A 20,161-nucleotide genomic window follows, 5' to 3' on the forward strand; every position below is an offset into this window, starting at 1 on the left:
TAAGGATGACAAAAATTGGCTTAAAGGTGACAGCTTCCATCTGTTAAGTGCTTCATCATACTGCAGAATATGCCGTGTGCCTAAGTATTATGTATTAATCCCACTTAGCTCAAGTCATTTTACTTTAGTTTTGCTGGACCAGTTTGAGAAGTCCAGTTTTTTAGGGTTTGCTGACTCCTGAAAAACTATTTTTCAACTAAGTGCATGAAATATAAACTTAAAATCTTCCCAAGTGAAAGTTTTCTATTGTGTGTATGTTTTGTATATTTAAACCAAACCTGAAAAACTTTTATCAGCTGATTAGAGCAATGGTATTTTAGGCTCACATCTGTAAATATGAGAAGAACTTTAATTATAGATCCCAGATTTACTGTTTCAGAATTGCAGAAATATATTTTTGCTGATCTTGTATGGGAATAATTTTTAAAGGTCTTTGAATGTTGACAGTACTAGGGCTTGAACTCAGAACCTAGGCACTGTCCCTTAGCTTTTTCACTCAAGGCTAGCACTCTACCACTTGAGCCATAGGTCCATTTCTGACTTTTTGCTGGTTAATTGGAAACAAGTGTCTTATAAATTATCTCCCTGGGCTGGCTTTGAATCATGATCCCCACCTCAGTCTCTTGAATAGCTAGGATTATAGGTATGAGCCACTAACACCTGGCTTCAATGTTATTTTTATAGAGAGATAGTTTTGTTTGTTTGCTTTTCATTTTCTTTCTTTCTTTCTTTCTTTCTTTTTGTGGTCCTGGGAATCAATGTGGAGCCTTTGACACACTGGGCAGCAATCTATCACTGAGCTACAAACCCAACCCAGAGATATGTATCTTAAGAGTGCATACAAAAATAAATGAATGGTTTTTTGATGTGGGCAATGTTAAATAGACTACTGAACATGGAAACAATGAATAGTTTGCTGAAATATTATACACAAAGTTTGATATGCTACAGAATGTTCTAGAACACTTGTAAAATTCTGTCATCTAATCTGAACTTACATTCCATGGCATATGTATTGTTACTAAAGTGAGTGAGTGCAAAAAAAAAAAAGAATTGAAGATTCAATTGAAGATACAAACTCAAAATTATGTGACATGGAGGCTAGAGTCGAAACCACAGCCTGGCCCATTACCAGTGGGTATCTGTTGTATGAATGAATCAGAACATTTCAAGGACAGCGTACCTCGGGGTAAAATGACACATAACTACACAAGCCACAACTTTACACTTACACACTTACCTTTCCATGAACTTTTGAAAAATGTTGCCTCGAAGACTTTCACAGATTTCTTCTATGTATGGCTGGGAGGGATGAAAAGGAAACCCACACTATGCAAACAGGAGTATAGGGGATACAATAGAGACTTCTGGGAGGGGCAGGGCAGGGCAGGGTGGGGTGGGGCGGGCTCCCCCCTCCCCCAGCACCTTGTATTCCCCCTTCCCCCCAGCCAGCCATCATCACAGGCTCAGCTCCTCCTACCGCATGGCAACCTCACCACCAAATCCCACGAAGATAGGCCAGGCTGAGCCCTCCTGCCTGCCACAGCTCCCGGTGGGTACCACACACTGCCTGAAAAGCCAGGACTAGCCGTGTGTGTGTGTGTGTGTGTGTGTGTGTGTGTGTGTGTGTGTGTCCCATATTGGGGCTTGAACTGGGCCTTGTGCTCTCACTTGTTTTTTTTGCTCAAGGCTGGTGCTCAGGTGAGCCACACAGCTCTATTTCTGGCTTTTTGGTAGTTAATTGGAGATTAAGAGTCTCACAGACTTTCCTGACTCAGATGGCTTCGAACCACGATTCTCAGATCTCAGCCTCCTGAGTAGCTAGAATGACAGGCATGAGCCTCCAGCACCTGATATCATGGATTTCCTACTTGGTGTTGAAAAGGGGCCTCATGGTTTCATTTTGGCCCTGGGCACTGTGGGTTGAGTAGCGTGCCTTGGAAATTGTCAAGACTATTTGTGATCAGCACTGGGTCTCAAGGCCAGAGCTGCACTGGCGTATTTTCATCTACCACCTGACTGGCTGTGTTTCTGCCTCTCAGAATCCTAGAGCTCCACGTAGCCAGAAGGAAGAGTGAGGGACAGCAAGAAGGATCTCTAGCCAAGGCTGACCCCAGCAAAATGGATAAGACCTTATGTGAAACCTAATTCCAAACAAGGCTGGAGCATGGCTAGAGTGGTGGAGCACCTGTGAGCCTATGTGAGCTCCCGGTGACTTTCACCAAGGAAAAGGAAATCTTATTAATCCAGAGGAAAGTTGGTGTGGTCTCAGCACCACAGTTGTGAAGTCTCTAGTAATACAGGCATCAAAGGGCACAGGGGCAGGGCCGGGGTCTCACACCTGTAATCCTAGATACTGAAGAGGCTGAGGTTGAAAGATCGTGGTTCAGAGCCAGCCAGGCAAGAAAGCCTGGGATCCTTGTGTCCAATTAGCCAGCCTAAAGCTCCAAGTGGAGCTGTGGCTCAAGTGGTAAAACACCAGCCTTGATCATGAAAACCAAGGGACAGCACTGAAGTCGGGGGGCGGGGGGGGGGGGGGAAGGCCAAGGGAAAAAGCTTTATTTTCTGACATCTTATCTTGGTGGCTTTCTATCATACAACATTTCCAGAAAACTCCAGGGCCTTTCCCAGGAAAGCCTGCAAAGCTCAGGCACTGAGTGAATGCCGCCAGGTCCAGCTCTTGATCATATCAGGTCCATTGATTGCCAAGGAATCTCACCTCACCTGAAAGAGAGTCTCGGATGCTTCTTTCTTGGACAGATGGCTTTGGACATGCTCCACTGCTTTCTTTGAGAAATGCTGGGGGGGGGGGGGGAAATCAGACAGAATTTCCTTTTAAATAATGATGGATGTAACAAAGCTCATTCAAGGACTTGGCACTGCCTTTCAGCTTTTTTTGTTCATGGCTGGCACTCTAGCACTTCTGCCCTCTGTTCCAACTAGATAACAGATTCCTACAAATGTAAAGTTTCTCTTAGAGAAAATTAACCTATTAATCTGGTCCTTGGAACTGGGCCAGGAGGACAAAACCATAGCATAGGAGTTTTGTTTAGGAGTCTCACTGCAGGGCCAGAGAGCAGGGTGGCAGGGAAAACAGAGTGAGGCTTCCTATAACTTGAATTGTATCTCCAGAACGTTAAAGTATGTCTTCCTCTGCCCTCCTTGCTTTCTTTTTTGCTTGTATTAGGGCTTGAACTCAGGATCTTGCACTGGCTTGCTTGGCTGGTGCTCTACCACTTGAACAGTGCCTCCAGCTTGGTGTTTGCTGGTTATTTTGGAAATTAAGTCTCATCGACTTCTCTGCCCAGGTTGGCTGCAAACTTCAAACCTTGGGACCTTAGCTTCCTGAGTAGCTAGGATTGCAGGCATGAACCACCACATCCAGAAAATCATGTCTTTCTTAATAAAGCACATGAAGAAAATTGGCTTAACCTTGACACTGTGCAACTAGACCTGCATGGAAAGGTAAAAGCCAGGTTCGCAGAGGCTTCCCTGGGATGGTCCATTGGCCTAGCCCTTCCTGGGAAGAGAAGAGCAAGGCAGGTCAGTGAGGGTGGCTGCCGGATCTGACTCTCTTTCCCTACAAGCAGGGTGGGTGAGGAGAAGGCAGTGACGTGGGCCAGCCCAGGAGCTGGGAGAGGGGAAGAACTGGCACTGAGTGAGGCCCAGTGGGGCAGCACTGTCCCAACCAGGGCTGTCCAGTGGCTCAGATGTGCACCAGTGCTGCGGCCCCCAGAGACACAGTTTACAGTGCTGTGAGCATTAGAGATGTGGAATGGAGGCTTGAAACTTTGGACCTAACTCATCTTAATCCATTCCCATGTAGCTACTGCACAGAACAGAGGAGGCAAGACAGTCAGTGGAGACTTCCCGAGACAGTCGTGGACTGGAAGCAGGGCCCAGACATGGGGGGAGTGGCTGGCAATGGGGCATGGCTGGGTGTGGGCTTGGCCCAGATGTGGGGGGGGGTGGCTGGCAATGGGGCATGGCCCAGATGTGGGGTGTGGCTGGTAATGGGTCAAGGCCCAGATGTGGGAGCGTGGCTGGCAAGGGGGCATGGCCGGGTATGGGAGGGGCTCAGCAGTAGGAGCATGGCCCATGGCCCAGGTGTGGTGGTGACTCATGTGTGGGGCGTGGCTCCACAGGCCCTACCTAAGGAGCCTGTCTAGAACACCACCAATACCACAAAACAAAACAACAACAAAAAAACTTCACAGCAAAAACCCTCACTAATTAAGTATTGTGGTTACTTCCAGTGATATAATTTCCTAAAGCCCTCATTTTTTTCCCCCTAATGGCTGAATGAGATTATCTAACTTAAAAGGAGAACACTGATTTCAACCATCCTTTAATTTGTCATGAACAAAACTGACATAATTACAAACTTCCTAACTAATTCAAAGACAACATTTACAATTTATCAAGTTTTCAATAACCTAACTATTGACTTTTTTTCTTGGTATAAGGGTTTGAACTCAGGGTCCTGGGCTTGGCAGGCAGGAGCTCCAGCACTTGAGCCACACCATTCATCCAGCTAATTGCTAAAGTATAGCTAAACTTGACATAGCAACTCATGCTGGGAGGTCTCCATGGTAGTACACTTACCTAAAAGCACAAACATGGCTTTGGGTTTGATCTCTGGCATCACAAAACAACAATAATATTAACAACTAATGATCAAAACTACTTAATTCACAAAGCCTTCATTTTAGACTTTTCTTCAAGGGATAGTATGTTACTGTGTTGATATTTTTGCAACAAAAGTATCCATTTCTGGGCTGGGGATATGGCCTAGTGGCAAGAGTGCTTGCCTCATATACATGAGGCCCTGGGTTCAATTCCCCAGCACCACATATACAGAAAATGGCCAGAAGTGGCGCTGTGGCTCAAGTGGCAGAGTGCTGGCCTTGAGCAAAAAAGAAGCCAGGGACAGTGCTCAAGCCCCGAGTCCAAGACCCAGGACTGGCAAAAAAAAAAAAAAAAAGTATCCATTTCTGGCAATGTTACAATTGAACCTGACAGAAGAGAAACTATATCATATTACAAGGGGGGAAATTCACACAGCAGAAGAAACCTGTGGTGTGGTGGTGGTGAGCATGATTGTGCATGCCTGTAATCCCAGCGTTTAGAAGGCAGAGTCATGAGGAGCTCAAGTTCTGGGCCAGCCTGAGCTCCATGGGAGCCCCTACCTTGGAAGACAAATACAAAGAACAGAAGAAGCAGGCCCTGTCCTCGCTGTGCATGCTGAGCTGTTTAAACGCCACACTACTGCTTTGCTCTCATCTAGGGGGGCTCTGGGAGCCGTGCCGGGTGTCTGCCAGCAGTGCGGGGTGAGGGGGAGTACCCACGTGAGAGGAAGACAGGAGCTCCTTCATGATGAACCTGTCGTAGATCTGCCGGCTTCTGCACAGGCGCTCTTCCTCGTTGTGGAGCTTTTCATACTCTTTGATCTAGATTTGCAAGAGATGGCATGAGTGGATTAGACCTTCTAGAAACCTGCTTGATTTAGGGCCCCTGACAGCCCCACAAGAGCCACCCCCACGGGTGATGGAGCCATCTGTGCCTGGGCCACAGGAAGCGGCTGCTCCTGGTTGTCACTCCAACTGAGTTGGAAACGTTTACACCACCCAAGACACTGCATGGGCTTCGCCTCCACGGAGGAATGCAGGATATCAGGAAACAAACATTTCACAGGCTCCATTATCTCACAGTGCACCGCCACCGGCCAGCTGTCCCTGCCAATCCTCCCCCACAGAGCACACATCACTGGAGTCTGGCAGCCAGTCAGTTCTAGGAGTACACTTGGCTATGGGGTTCCAAAACTGATGAGAAGGTGTAAGTACATAGTCAGTCAGGACTCCTGCAAAGAAGTTTTGGAAAACTGGCTAAAACAAGGATGGACCCCTATATAGAAGCCTTGGGTTTCCAGCAATACAGGAAAGTGTCTGCAGAAAGGTTCTGTCAGACATTGTGCTGGGAAGGCAGCCTGGTGCTGGTGTGGAGCTGGGCCGCAGAGGAACACGTGCATGGAAATGCCTGCCAGATGTGCAAACTCTCCCCTCTGCTCTAACCTGAATGCAGAAGAAAGTCACATTCCAAAAATAGTTCCCAATTACTTACATGAATACTTTGAACTCGGGGCCTTGTAACTTTTGTTCCACTTCTTGCTCATGGCTGGTGCTCTACCACTTGAACCATACCTCCAGCTTAACATTTTGGTGGTTAATTGGAGATCAAGAGTCTCCTAGACTTGGGCTGGGAATATGGCCTAGTGGCAAGAGTGCTTTGTCTCCTATACAAGAAGCCCTGGGTTCAATTCCCCAACACCACATATACAGAAAATGGTATTGGAAGTAGTAAATTGAAAGGGAATACCAAATTTGGGAGACACAGGGTAAAAAAAGACAAACAACTACAAAAGCAATACTTGCAAAACTGTTTGGTGTAAGTGAACTGAACACCTCTGGGGTGGGGGGCGGGGGGGAAGGGAAAGGGGGAGGAGGGAGGGGGGTATGAGGGACAAGGTAACAAACAGTACAAGAAATGTATCCATTGCCTAACGTATGAAACTGTAACCTCTCTACATCAGTTTGATAATAAAAATTTGAAAAAAAAAAAAAAAAAAGAAAGAAAGACAATGGCCAGAAGTGGCGCTGTGGCTCAAGTGGCAGAGTGCTAGCCTTGAGCAAAAAGAAGCCAGGGACAGTGCTCAGGCCCTGAGTCCAAGCCCCAGGACTGGAGAAAAAAAAAAAAAAAAGTCTCCTAGACTCTTCTGTGCCAGGCTGGTTTCAAAACATGATCGTCCAGATCTCAGTCTCCTAAGTAGTTAGGATTACAGATGTGGGTCACCAGCAGCTGACTTACAGAAAAACTTGTAGAAGCAAAGGCACGAATGAAGAGGAAGGAAAGGTGGGCTGACAGAGGCGACTGCAGGCAGGGCTTCCAGGCGTGACCAATGACTGTGGTGGCTTATGCCAGCCGCGCCTTTCAGGACGCCTCCTGGTGTCCACTCTGGGTGGTAAAGCAGGGCGGCTCCCACCCTGCAGGTCACGCAAACTGAGTGTTGTACACACTCTAGAATTTCCACTGAAGGGCACAGAAGGGGAAGGGGCTGAGGTCACATACGAGGAAAGGACGTGATTGTCCTAAGACTCAGTGTGACACTGTGATGGCTGTGACTCCCACCGAGCCACTGTGGTGGTGACGGGGCCCGGGCCTTCCTGGGGCGGGCAGGAGAGCACCACAAAGGCAAACTGCTGGGCCTGTGTCTCAGGGAGCAAACTGCCATGTACTTCAACTACCTTCTGTGGAAGCCACCTTGAGCGATACAGACAACTCCAGTTTCCTAGGAGCACTGGCCCCTGAGCCCCACAGACTCCACCCTGAGCCACAGCAAAGTCATGTTTCAGGGGAAGAAAGGCCAGCGCAGCTGCGCTGTACCACAGAGCTCACTGCGCACTCCCAGAGACATCGCGGAAGAGAGAGCCTGCAGCCATCTACCTGCTAGTTAGAAACAGACCATCCAACTGCAGCCTGTACACAGTAAATAGCACTATGAATCTGGCAGGCAGGTTGTCTGGGTGCCTGAGCAGGACAGGCTGGAGGTGTGACTCAAACACCAGCCATGGAGCAAGAAGGCTGAAAACCCAAGACCCTGAGTTCAAACCCCAGTACCAGCACAAAAAGGAAACCAGTTTAAGAAGTAACCAGCCTCACTTGGGAACCACTTTTAAGATGAGAACATTGCTTATGATGATAAGGGGAAGTCAGGGGCGGCATGACAACCAGGAGTGCATGTGCATTTAACACAGTGTTTCAACATACACGGGGGAAAACAACATTCCACCACCAGAGCCAGAGGTTTGAACACCTCTGCATGTGGCAGAGCCTTGGACAGGAAACCAGCAGGGGTGTGGATGGCACCACCACCTGAACCTCACCAATCTCAAAGACCCTGCACCTAGGCCTTGGCCTGTCAGGCTTTAAAGTCTGAATCCCCCTCCCCCCACATCTTCAACCTCATTCCAGGTCAAACATCCTACGGGTCAACCACAGGACACTTGCTTCCCCAACTCTCCAGGGGTGGGACACAGAGACACTGCAGGAATGGCTGAACACTGGCCCCAGGCCCACTGCACAGGAGAGGCTCAGCTGCCCTCTATCCCAGCCAGGCCGTCTCTGACCACCAGCCCCAAGCCAGGTGAGATAGGAGGAACACAGGGCATGGACTGCAGAGCAATCAGTCTGGAGTTACAGCACCACAAACCGTGCCCGCTGGGAATGGAGAAAAGAAGCCCAGCCACCGGCATGCCCCCAGGCGTGGGGCCAAGGCAGGCTGGGGAGGATGCAGCCGCCACCAGCATGGGCGGGGCTGGACGGCCCAGCACATCTGGACAGGGTCTTCCAAGCATGGAGGCAGATCAACAGAAATGAAAGCGGAATGTATCAGACTGGCAAACCTCAGGGGCCAAGGAGAGATGCCTGGAAACCCCAATATCTGACGGCTCTGTGGGTTTTCAGAGAGCTATGATGAGGGTGGATGCTGTCTTCTTCTAAGAATAGCAAGAAAGAAGGCTGGGCACCAGTGGCTCATCCCTGTCATCCTAGCTGCTCAGGAGACTGAGATCTGAGGATCACGATTCAAAGCCAGCCTGGATAGGAAACTCTGGGAGGCTCTTATCTGCAATTAACCACTGAAAAATCTCAAGATGGAGCTGTGGTTCAAGTGGTAGAGCACCAGCCTTGAGCAGAAAAGGTAAGGGACAGTGCCCAGGCCCTGAATTCAAGCCTTATGACCAGTACAAAAAAAAAAAAAAGAAGAAGAATAGTGGAAAAGGTGCCACGGAGTTGGTGCACACCTCCCAGAGCCACCACACGCCAAGCCAGAGCCAGCCAAAGTGCTGGGAGGGGCCAAGACAGACACAGCAGCCAGAATGTCTAAATGGTAACAAACGAGGGTTAGTCCTCACCTCCTTCCCCAAGCCCCCGAGAACCGGCCACGGTACACTTGCACAGCTGGCCCAACCCCACAGCACTTATCTGCTATAGGACATTGTTCTGTGTTGGACAAGCTGACCTAGTATGTCAAAAACCAAGATTGTGTTCACAGATCAAGCTGAGATATTCACATACAATGCTGATTACGATCTAGAGGGAAATGGTAACTTCAACCCATCGATTTACATGGTATCAAATGTACATTGCAATTCAACCTCTCTTCCTAAACATAGGCTAATGTAATTTTTTAAGTCTGGAGTGATAGGACATTTTCATATATATGTATATAATATATAATATATATATGGTAGAAAGGAATTTCTTAGTATCAGGCCTTTATTATGCAATACTTTTTAAAAAGATTATTTTACATGTTTTGGGGTGGCTGGGCATGGTGGTATATATCTGTAATATCAGCACTCAGGAGGTTAAATCAGGAAGATTGAGCATTTAAAAGTCATCCTGGACTACAGAGTGAAACGCTATCACAAAACACTTTCAGGGTAAAAGGATACCATGTTACTAATAATAGCATTTACCACCTCTTAAATATATTTTAATTAAAAATATTTCCTAATTTCCATTTCTCCTTTGGATGTAATTATGGAGAGGAATATCATTTCTAGGCACCAAAAATTTCCTTGATAATTCTGTTATTAAGTGTGGCCTTAGTCCTATTGAGGTTGGAGAAGATATACTGGATGGCTTGGGCCACGGAGAGCCATGGAGAGCTTTGTAGGGGCCGGCACATGCTCTGTTTTGATGAATGCTCTGTGAGTTCTTTTTTCTTTTTTGCTAGCCCTGGGGCTTGGACTCAGGGCCTGAGCACTGTCCCTGGCTTCTCTTTGCTCAAGGCTAGCCCTCTGCCACTTGAGCCACAGGGCCACTTGTGGCCATTTTCTATATATGTGATGCTGGGGAATCGAACCCAGGGCTTCATGTATATGAGGCAAGCACTCTACCACTAGGCCATATTCCCAGCCTCTCTGTGAGCTCTGTGTTTGCTGGGCATGGTGCCATCCTTCACTACCTCCTTACTAGTTGTCTGTCTGTCTGTCTGTTCTGCTCTTCTTTCACACTTGCCAGTGTTTGTTTGATGGGCTGTGAAGTGAGGGCATTTGCAGCCTGCAGATCTGCAAACTGTTTCACAAGGAGACACTGGTTTGTGCCACGGTCCAGTCACAGCGCAGGGTCTAACATGGGTGACATCAGCATGGCTATGCCAGCTTGGCCGCTTGCTGCTGGTCCACACGACTTTTCTTATCCAAAGCCTACGATAGGGTTTGTTCCTCGATCTAGTCCAGAAACCTCCATCTTTCACTTGGGGTGTTCAGTCCACTTCCATTAAGTGTCATGAGATGTACAGCTGCCATCCTGCCCTGCCCTCTTTCCCGTGTGACTTAAGTCTCCATCACTTCCTTCATCATCTTTGTGTAACGAACTGAATCTTGTCTTATTCCATTTCACCTAAATTGTTAGACAGACATGCTTTATTCTTTTAGAAGTTACCTTAGAGGTTACAGTTGATGTCCTTGACCGAGTAGCACCCAAGGTGAATGCAAACTTCCTCTATGTCCAGACCCTTGAGACCGTCAGGCTAGGCCTCTCTTGCCAGTCATAGTTTGAGACTGCTACTCCTCCACTCCTTCCCTACTGCCCGAGAAGAGTATCATCTCCTACACTTCTAATTTCAATATGTCTTCTATTTTTATCTTCATTTTTGGCAGTGCTGGGGTTTGAACTCAGGACTGTGCCCTTGCTAGGTGGGCACTCTATCAGTTGAGCCATGCCTCCAGCTCTACCTGCCTTCTAGACATTTCGCCCCATGTGGTTGAGGGGCTGCACCCCTGGACATCTCCTCCTCTCCCCTGCCATTCCTCCTGTAGGATCAGAACACCACAGCAAGCTCCTGTTATAATCTAGCCCTGTGGCTCCTGGAAGCAGCTCCTATTTCCAGAGCTGGTTCCACAGATAGCAAGCAAACAGATGGGCAACTTCAGGGTCCTTGGGGTGAATTTTAATCTAAGGCTCTGCTCAATCCCAAAGCCCCTGGGGAAGATGATGGTCATACATGCCTGGCTTTTCCCATCGCTAATAAAGTACATATTAGATTTCTGCCCTGCTAATTTGTTTTAATGAACTTCTAAATATAGGTATGCTATTCAGTGGCCTTTGTATATTCCAAAGTCCAACTCCGATGTGCTTTGGAAATAAAAGCATCAATAAAACAGCAGTTGCTTACCTCTTCATAAAACTTCACCTGAGGTACAGCTTCATTAATTCCACTCAAACAAAAATCTTTAAATAGCAAGAAACCTAAAGGGAAAGAATAGAAGATTTCAGGGCAGGGAAGATGTTTGAAATGTAAACCTACAGTGTCCTTACAATGATGTGCTGAGACCTCACCTTCCTCCCCTACCTTTAAGAACAGAAACAAGCCCCCCCCCAAAAAAAAATATTAAGGAAGGATTCCAGGAGACAAATGGTGGCGGTGAGGAAAGGCCTGGGTGCCCCTCGCAGCCAGCACCCCACTCGGCCTCCTCCTCTGCTCACCAGCCTGCCCTCCTGCTTGCATTGAAAATGAGCCATGAGGAGCCTTCAGGCCCCACCAAGTGCCAACCATGGGGGAAAGGGGTGTGTTGGGGAGCACTGAGGCCCCTGGGAGTGGCCAAGGGTATGGGCTTGAAGGAGAGCTGAACCCCAAAGCAGAGCCTTCAGCTCCTGAGCCTTGCTGTGCACCCCTCGCTCTTAGGCTGACTCTACTCCATCCCTAAACCTATTTCTGCCTATCCCCAACCCAACCCTAACCCCACCACACACCTTGTCCAGAGCAGAGACCCACATCCACCTCGCTCGTCCACACCCCCCCCACACCCAGCCTCCCAGTGTGGACTCAGGGCCCCCTCTGCCATGGAGTCCGCTCCCGTGAGGTGAAGCCCACATGCTGTGGGAGGTCAGGGAGCACAGGCCGAGCGATGACTATTTCCATGGCCCACCCAGCACCTGTGTCAGGATGGCCGCTCCTCCAGTTGGTTTTCTATATGTGAGTGTCCCTTTCCCACCCCTGGTGCTGGCTGGAACACCCCTGCGCTGAAGAACATGACTGGGCGACCTTGAGCAGAGCAAGCCACGGGGGGCCTCACCACTAACGAAGGAGGCCGTGAAACTCCACAAGGTCAAAGCAATGTCCACAGAAAGCAGAAGCCACGGGAAGGAACTGAAGACCGACTCACAACGTGGGAAATGGAGGAAGAGGCGGATGAGAAGCCCCCAGAAAGAAGAAGCAGCTTTGAGAGGACTTCCAACTAAGGAGTGTGAGGCTCCTGTAACTCTGTGTGTGTGTGTGTGTCTGTCTGTCTGTCTGTCTGTCTGTCTGTGCACATGTACAGGCACTGGGGCTAGAACTGAGAGCCTGAGTGCCGAGTTAGTTGGGGCTCTAGGCCTGAGCTTTGTTGCTTAAGGCTGGAGCGCTACCATTGAGCCACAGCTCCACTTCTGGCTTTTTGGTGGTTCATTGGAGGTGGGAACATCATGGGCTCTCCTGACTGGCCTGGCTTGCACCTCAGATCTCAGCCTGCTGTGCAGCTGGGAAGCAAGGCACGCACACCGGCCCAGTGGCTCCTCACAAGCGGAGCTGCACCACTGCCTCCTCGCCCCTCCCTGACTCCACAGGGCTCACAGGGCTCTGTGTTGACAGAGGATTGAACTGACAGAGCAGAACAGAGTCCAGACACACTCCAGAACTGACCTACTTGTGGTTTAATTTGCTTCTTTTCAAACAAATGGTCCTGGAAAACCTAACATTACAAGGGAAGATGGGGAGGGGAATGAAGGAAGTGCTACCTCACACTTGATGAAGAACTAAATGAAGAATGGCCATGGGACAGAACACAAGCAGCTGAATACTTCCCACACAATCTGCAGAGCATCCCCAGAACCAATGTGTGTGCGGCTGAGTCTCAGGTGGTGCAAGGTCACGCTCAGCAGCTCTGACTGCAGTTTGGGACATGTGTGCACCCACAGGCACTGAAGGAACACAGCGGCCACACACAGAGTCGCCAAGTCTCAAAACCACATCAGAAGCAGCCATGTGAAGCAGTCAGCAGTCAAAACCTCTTACAGGTCTACTCCAGACAGAAACAATCCAGCAGGCGGATGGACCAACACTGAGAACCAGTACCAAGGCCCAATCCCTCACACAGAAAGGCTGCTACCCTAGGAAGGGGCTTGGGGTGCTAGGTCCCCATGGAAGACGCCAGGTTCTGGAGTCCACCGTGCCCACGATGGCCAGGCTGTGCTGGCTGAGGGCGGGCTTCTCCAGACGTGAGCCCAGACCCAGGCGGCAGGGGGCAGTGAGGAAGGCCACCTGGCCACAGCTGCCGCCCGGTGCAACTACAAAAAACCTGCCTGTTCAAAGGAAGGTTTCTTCTAATGCACTTGTTTTTGCACAGTTTCCAAAGTCAGTCAAAAAAGCAATGAAATACAATATGAAAAAAATGAGATACTTAAAAATCTTGTCTAGAAATAGTCCAGTCGATTCAACCTTGTTTACTAAGAGATAATAGATTAAAAAAGCCTCACAAGGTATTTATTGTTAATTGTACCAGGACAGGCTCATGGGCTTAAAATGTTATGGAAAGGGGATAGGGGTGTAGCTCCAGCAGTAGAGGACCAGATCAGCAAGCAAGCTGAGAGAGCAGGAGGCTCAAACTCCAGTACCAGCAACATAAAATTAAAGTTAAAAATTATGTATGTTAAATGTACTATATTATATTATAAAAATATATATTTATGTGGGGATATTTATGTAAATATATTACATAAATGTAAGTATATAACATACACATGTTGTGTGAATAGATTTAAGGTGTACATATGTATATAGGACATATATACAAAAATAGAACATTACATTGCGTTATATTATAGTTAAGTTTTATATTACATTAAATTGTTATATTAATAAATAATATATTATCTGTTTCATATATACTATATGTAGATAGATGGCCTTCTAAAATCTGAGTCCATTTCTCCCCAGTCCTTTCGAAGGATCAGTGAAACCTGCCTGCATTGGTTAATGGGCTACATGCAGAGAGTGGGCAGCATGGGCCAGGACACAGGGAGTCCAACACACAAATGGCCACTCAAAGACTTTCCTCAGACCTCAACCTGCTGAACAACCAGGATTACAGGCACCAGCACATGGCTCAGAAACACCTTTCTATATGTGATTTGTTTCTTGCTTGGTAGAAACCAAGAGAACCTCACCTTTCAGAGCAAGTATAACCTGATCAGAGACACAAGATGGAGGCAGATACTGTTACCAAATCCACCGCACAGGGGAGAGATACTAGAACCACATATGCACATGCACACCACATACACACACACAGACACACACACACACACGCCTCATGTACAAACATCCTTGGTCAACCACAGTCCCATGGCCAGTCTCTTCTCCCTTTCCCAGGCTTTTAAACTTTAGTGGGGGGCTGGGAATATGGCCTAGTGGCAAGAGAGCTTGCCTCATATACATGAAGCCCTGGGTTCGATTCTCCAGCACCACATATCTAGAAAACGGCCAGAAGAGGCACTGTGGCTCAAGTGGCAGAGTGCTAGCCTTGAGCAAAAAGGAACCCAGGGACAATGCTCAGGCCCTGAGTCCAAGCCCCAACACTGGCCAAAAAAAACCTTTAGTGGGTGCTGAAGAGAAAGATGGGGAAGACCTGGCTCCCACCACACCCATTCTACTCTTCCCCACACTTTGCCCAGGGCATGGGTACCATATCCTGCCTGCTCCCCACGGCCAGGTTCCAGCACCTGCAGCCTACACCTGTTGTGCACACCTGCATGCATCAGGTCTCTGGTCTCCATGTGGGCTCCTTGGCCTTCAGCCCTTGTCTGCCGGCCAATCACCTGGCAATTCTCCACCGCGGAGCCCCGCCCCTTGCTCCGGGCTCCCACCACCCCAGGGGCTACCCAACTGACACCACTTTTCCTCCAGGACTCCCATCATCCAGAATCCCTGGGTAGGAAAGCACCCCTCTGCCCTCCACAGCCCTCAGCTGGGCCCCCTCTGCCCTCCACGGCCCCGGCTGGGCTCCTACCATTTTCAAGACATTTTACTGTAACTCTATCTTTTTAGGGCTCCCGGTTTTAACCATGGATTACAAGGCATAAAGCGGAAGGTTCCTGTCCCCCTGTCTCCCCTGTCACATGTCCCTAATGGCAGAGGAGAAGTAGACGGTGCTCCTTCAGGGCCGGGGTCAGCACGAAGGCAGTGTCCATCTCCTGTCCTTGGCTTTTCTCCAGCTGGACGTGGAGCTCCAAGTTCTGAGGAACCAGGAACCAGTGTGAGGCTCCTGGTGCGGCCAGGAGGAGCCACCAGATGCAAACCACTGCGCGGCACTGCCGTGGGGAGGAGGGAAACTGTAGCAAGGCTCTGGGCCCCAGGAACGGCACTGACATGGGCCTCCTGCGCCTCCTCACACAGAAGCACATCTGTGGGTGACCTTCCATCCCACAGCCCTTGCTACCCCAGCCTCCCTCTAATGCTGAACCCTGCAGACTCTCCTTTTCTGCTTTCATTTTTCCTGGGTTTTGTTGTTGTTTGGGGTTTTGTTGCTGCTGTTCCTTCGTTTGGTTTGGTTTTGAGGCAGGGGTTTTCCAGCTAGCCTGGAGCTCCCAGTCGCCTGGTCTCAGCCTCCCTAGTGCTGTGGGCCGGGATTAGAGGTTTGCACTGCCATGCTCCAGTGGAGATCTCTGTACACTGGTGCTGACGTGCTCAGTGCTTCCATCAAAGGGAACACCTTGACCTGCATGGCCTAGGCCCTGGCGAGGCACACACAGAGTGTCCTGAGGTTGCTGCAGTGGGCTGGCTGTGGCCCAGAGCCCCACCCACAGGGAGCTGGTGCAGACTCCTCACCAGTTATACAACCCACATCTGCTGCCATCTCCCAAGCACCCAGAGGCCCACGGGGGAGTGGTTTTTTAATATAAGTAAGCAGTTGCTTTTATTTATTTTTATACCAGTCCTGGGACTTGAACACAGGGTCTGGGCACTGTCCCTGAGCTACTTATGCTCAAGGATAGAGCACTCTACCACTTGAGCCACAGCACCACTTCCAGTTTTTTTGCTGGTTGATTGGAGGTAAGAGTCTTGTGGGGACTTCTCTGCCCATGCTGGCTTCAAATTGCAATCCTCCGATCCCAACCTCCTGAGAAGCTAGGATTATAGGCGTGAGCCACTGACACCTGGCTTGAGCAATTGCTTCAGAAACTGTGAAAGTGTGGCTGGCAAACCCAGGGCTGAGGGTGGGGGCACTGAAGCAGGAATTCCACATTGTGACTCCAGCGCCCACCTCCTGAGCCCTAGCTTGCCTCTCCTCACTGGGCCTCCGCGCCCCTGTCCGTTCTCCACCCTCACCTGAAACAGGTGCTCAGGGCAGACACCTCTCCCCTGAGTGCTCCAGCCCCCAGTACTTCCATCAGACCAGGGAAGCTATAGAAAGGACCAAGTCTCAACAGCATGGCTGAGGAAGGCAGCACATCGGCCGGTCACAGGTGGGCAGGGATAGTGCCCTGTCTGTGCCTCCTCCCCAGCCCCTCCTCGGCTGGGCCTGGAGGGTCCACCAGCAACTTGCACTCTGTGCTGCTTTTCATAGACAATGTGGCATTTGAAGAACATAAAGCACCTGCTGGCCACAGCAATGAGATTGTTGGTGCCATTACTTTGCCCAAATTCACTTTGGTTTACATCCATTGAATCCAGCCATTTGCCAACAAATGGGCAGGCATTTCTAGAAGTCCTATGCTGAGCCAGTAGCTCCATGTCTTCAAGGCAGGGCCGGGAGGGAAGGAGGGAGGGAGGGAGGGAAGAAGGGTGGGAAGGAGGGAGGGAGGGAGGGAACAGAGGCAGGTATCCATGCTTGTGATAACTGTAACATGTTCCGGTTAGTGGCAGAAGCTGGTGGCTTTGAGACCAGGCTCTGCCCTAGGGAGGATACAACACCTCCGCCCCCCCCCGCCCCCCCCCCCGCCCCGCTCCACCATGTGTACCTAGCACAGGGAAAAGGGAACTCAGTACCATGCTGAACATACACATTGCCTTTTGAGTCTTAAGCAAACAGTAATTCCTGTTAATCATGGAGCCAAAACAGTGCAGGGAAAATTAAACAGTAACGACTGAGAGAGCAGACTTGCCAGGCTGCAGACCCAGTGGCCATAACGCTCTCCTGAAGCCACAGTAAACACAAGTTAAAGGGACTGAGCAGCAAAACGTGCGTGTCTTCAAATTATTTAGAAGTGAATATTTTGGTTGCCTTTAGATCTTGAATGATAATTTAAAAAAATAAAAATAAGAGCCAAGTGCCATGGCTCATACCTTTCATCTCAGCCACTCAGTAGGGGGCGTGCCAGAGATCACCATTGGAGGCCACCTGGGCCAAAGTTAGCAAGACCCCATCCGAACCTACAATCCAGGCCGTGGAGGCATGCACCTCACCCCAGCTGCACAGGAGGCATAGGTAGGACAGTGGTCCAAAGCCAGCCCCAAGGAAGGGAAGAAAACAAGCCTCAGCTGAACAAGAACTGGGGGTGGGGAGGGAGGGGATGGCTCAAGTAGTAGAGTGCCTGCTTCAAACCTCAGTGCCACAGAATAAATACAAAGTACATAAATAGATGACAGAGCACATTTCCTCCTTTGACAGTTATCCCCCTTTACCCTGTTTACTTTTGATTCTCAGCCTGGCAGAGGCTGGTGGGCAGGGGTGCCTCGCTCCTGGCCTGACACCAGCCCAGACCCCATGCCAGCCCTGCCAGGCCCAACTTGGTTAATGGGTTCATGAAGTGGCTGGCAGGGTGCCTTGCGGGCTGGTTTTAACAAAGAGCATTTACCCTTCCCAGGGTCTCTCCCCTCTTCCCGAGGTCTCTCCCCTCTTCCTGGGTTCCCCCTCTTCCCGGGATCCCCCCTCTTCCCAGGGTCCCCCCTCTTCCTGGGGTCTCTCCCTCTTCCCAGGGTTTCTCCCCTCTTCCCAGGGTCTCTCCCCTCTTCCTGGGGTCCCCCTTCTTCCCAGGGTCTCTCCCCTCTTCCCAGGGTCCCCCCTCTTCCCAGGATCCCTCCCCTCTTCCCAGGGTCTCCCCTCTTCCTAGAGTCTCCCTTCTTCCTGTGTTTGGTGCCCCAGAGCCAGGGAGGATTTTCCAGCTCAAGTTGGGAACCTGGGTGTTTGTCATGCTGGCTCGTCCCCATGAATATACCTCACATACCCCATATCCTTCATATACACACGTACACAGGTGAATGCATGTGCCCTGAGACATGTTTACACATACACAAGCACAGGCACACATGCATGTATACACACATAAATGCGTGCACAGAGACATGTACATGTGTATGCACAGATGCTCACATGTGCATGTGCGTGCACACACACACACACACACACAGAGGTAAGGGAGTCGGAGTTCTCACGCCACCCCAGTCTTTGGCAGCTGCACAGTGAAGACCCTGCTCAGTTCCTGGCCACCCATGTTCAGAGCATGAGAGCCAGGTGCAATCATCTGGAGACAGATGGGCAACTTGCTCATCGGAACGGACAACAAAGACCACGCAGCACTCCCTCTGTGTGGCTCGTGGTTTGAGGCTGTGTGGTTCTGTGTCCTTGCACGGGCAATGTGTCTGTGCCATTGCCCCGCGGCGCAGCGTAGCTCATTAGGATCCCCCTTCAGGAAGGGTCTGTGAGGCGGAGGGCATGCTCACCCCGGAACCCACCACCACCACTACCACCACCACACACACACACACACACACACACCTTATCTTCTTTTCCCAAAGCCCAGGACAACCCTCGCCTTGGCGCAGGGAACAAATACAACCTGTCATTGTCTGAAAAGGTGACTGCACCTCCTCGAGACCTTGTAAAATCATGCTGGGATGGCCAGCCCCGGTGTGGCTGATTTATTGCACATGGAGTCTCAAGGATTTTTCTGCCTGAGCCGGTTTTGAAATGTGACTCCCCAGATCTCAGCCTCCTGAGTAGCTGGGATTACAGGCATGAGCCACCATGCCCAGGGGTGATACTGTTTTGATTGCTCCGTAACAAATCACCACAAAGTCACAAGCTTAGAAGCAGCAGCTGTTCATGATCTCAGCCTGCAGGCGGGAAGCCCAGGTGGGCTCTGCTGGACTTCTGCTCAGGATTTCCTGAGGCCCAAGTTCAAAGTGTAGACCCATACAGATTCCTACCTACAAGCTCTGGGGAGCAGAGAGCGACTGTGGGCTGCTTCTATGCCTCTAGTTGGCCCTTGGCTGAGAAGGGGCCACATTCCTAGGAGAGAAAAGGAGCTGGGGGAGGGGGTGGCAGGGGAGAGAGTAGGAGAGATGGTCAGAGAAGGGCAGCTAGAACCAACTGTAAGTCCACAAGGAAGCCCCCTGGAGAGCCAGAAATCATGGGGCTTCCACACCCCTATCCACCGACCCCCCCATTGCTAATGCCCAGTACACTCACAACACACACAAAAGTCAGGGAATGGACTGATCCAGACACAGTGCTAGCCAGCCCTTGCCCCTGTCATTCCTGTGACCTTGACCTTCCAAGTTTACACTCAGCTTCTCCTAGCCCAGCTGGAAGCTCCCAAGACTGGAGACAAGCAAGACAAGACTGTGGGTGTAGGCTTTGTTCCAGATCAGCTGGGGCGCAGCCCACAGCCTGGCAGAGTAGTGAGGGGCATCTTGGGGGGCACTGGAGGCTGGGCTCGGGTACTAGGCCCCAGGCCATGCTTGGCATCAGGCCAAGAGACAGATTCAGCCCTCCTTGTGTGTGCCAAGGACCCCAACCCTGCCCATGTGACTTGCCCCAGTACTCCACTGCACCTGCCCCTTCAAGCAGAGGCTGCTCAGGGAAGGCTCCAGAGCTGTTCCCCTCCCCTCCCATCTCTGCACCTACCCCTGATTGTGCCCTTTGGCAAGGCCCTGGCCACTGAACTCACGTGTCCAGTTGACTCAGGCCCTAAAGCATGAAGTCAAACTGATGTGTCTCCCACTAGCTTCATCAATGTCAGCAACGCCTCTGACTAGCTCCAGCCAGTTCCCTTCCTGCCGGCCAGGCCCGGGTGAGGAGGACAAAGCAGGCCCCATGGCAACACCACTGCCACTCAC

The 20,161-nt window shown here is 50.2% G+C and overlaps 1 protein-coding gene across 1 annotated transcript in view; it reads right to left on the reverse strand.

Annotated features, from left to right (window-relative positions):
• The window catches only part of Grk3 (G protein-coupled receptor kinase 3), a 61,027-nt gene that overhangs the window by 30,508 nt on the left and 10,358 nt on the right, over window positions 1–20,161 (reverse strand). Inside the window, exons 3-6 of the mRNA XM_048342751.1 lie at window positions 11,240–11,313; window positions 5,349–5,450; window positions 2,725–2,799; window positions 1,241–1,302 (exon numbers count right to left, since the gene is read on the reverse strand). Of these exons, the coding sequence (XP_048198708.1) occupies window positions 1,241–1,302; window positions 2,725–2,799; window positions 5,349–5,450; window positions 11,240–11,313 (313 nt within the window). The remainder of the gene's footprint in view (window positions 1–1,240; window positions 1,303–2,724; window positions 2,800–5,348; window positions 5,451–11,239; window positions 11,314–20,161) is intronic.

The sequence above is a fragment of the Perognathus longimembris genome, chromosome 3, assembly GCF_023159225.1.
Source record: "Perognathus longimembris pacificus isolate PPM17 chromosome 3, ASM2315922v1, whole genome shotgun sequence".
Lineage (NCBI taxonomy): Eukaryota > Metazoa > Chordata > Mammalia > Rodentia > Heteromyidae > Perognathus > Perognathus longimembris.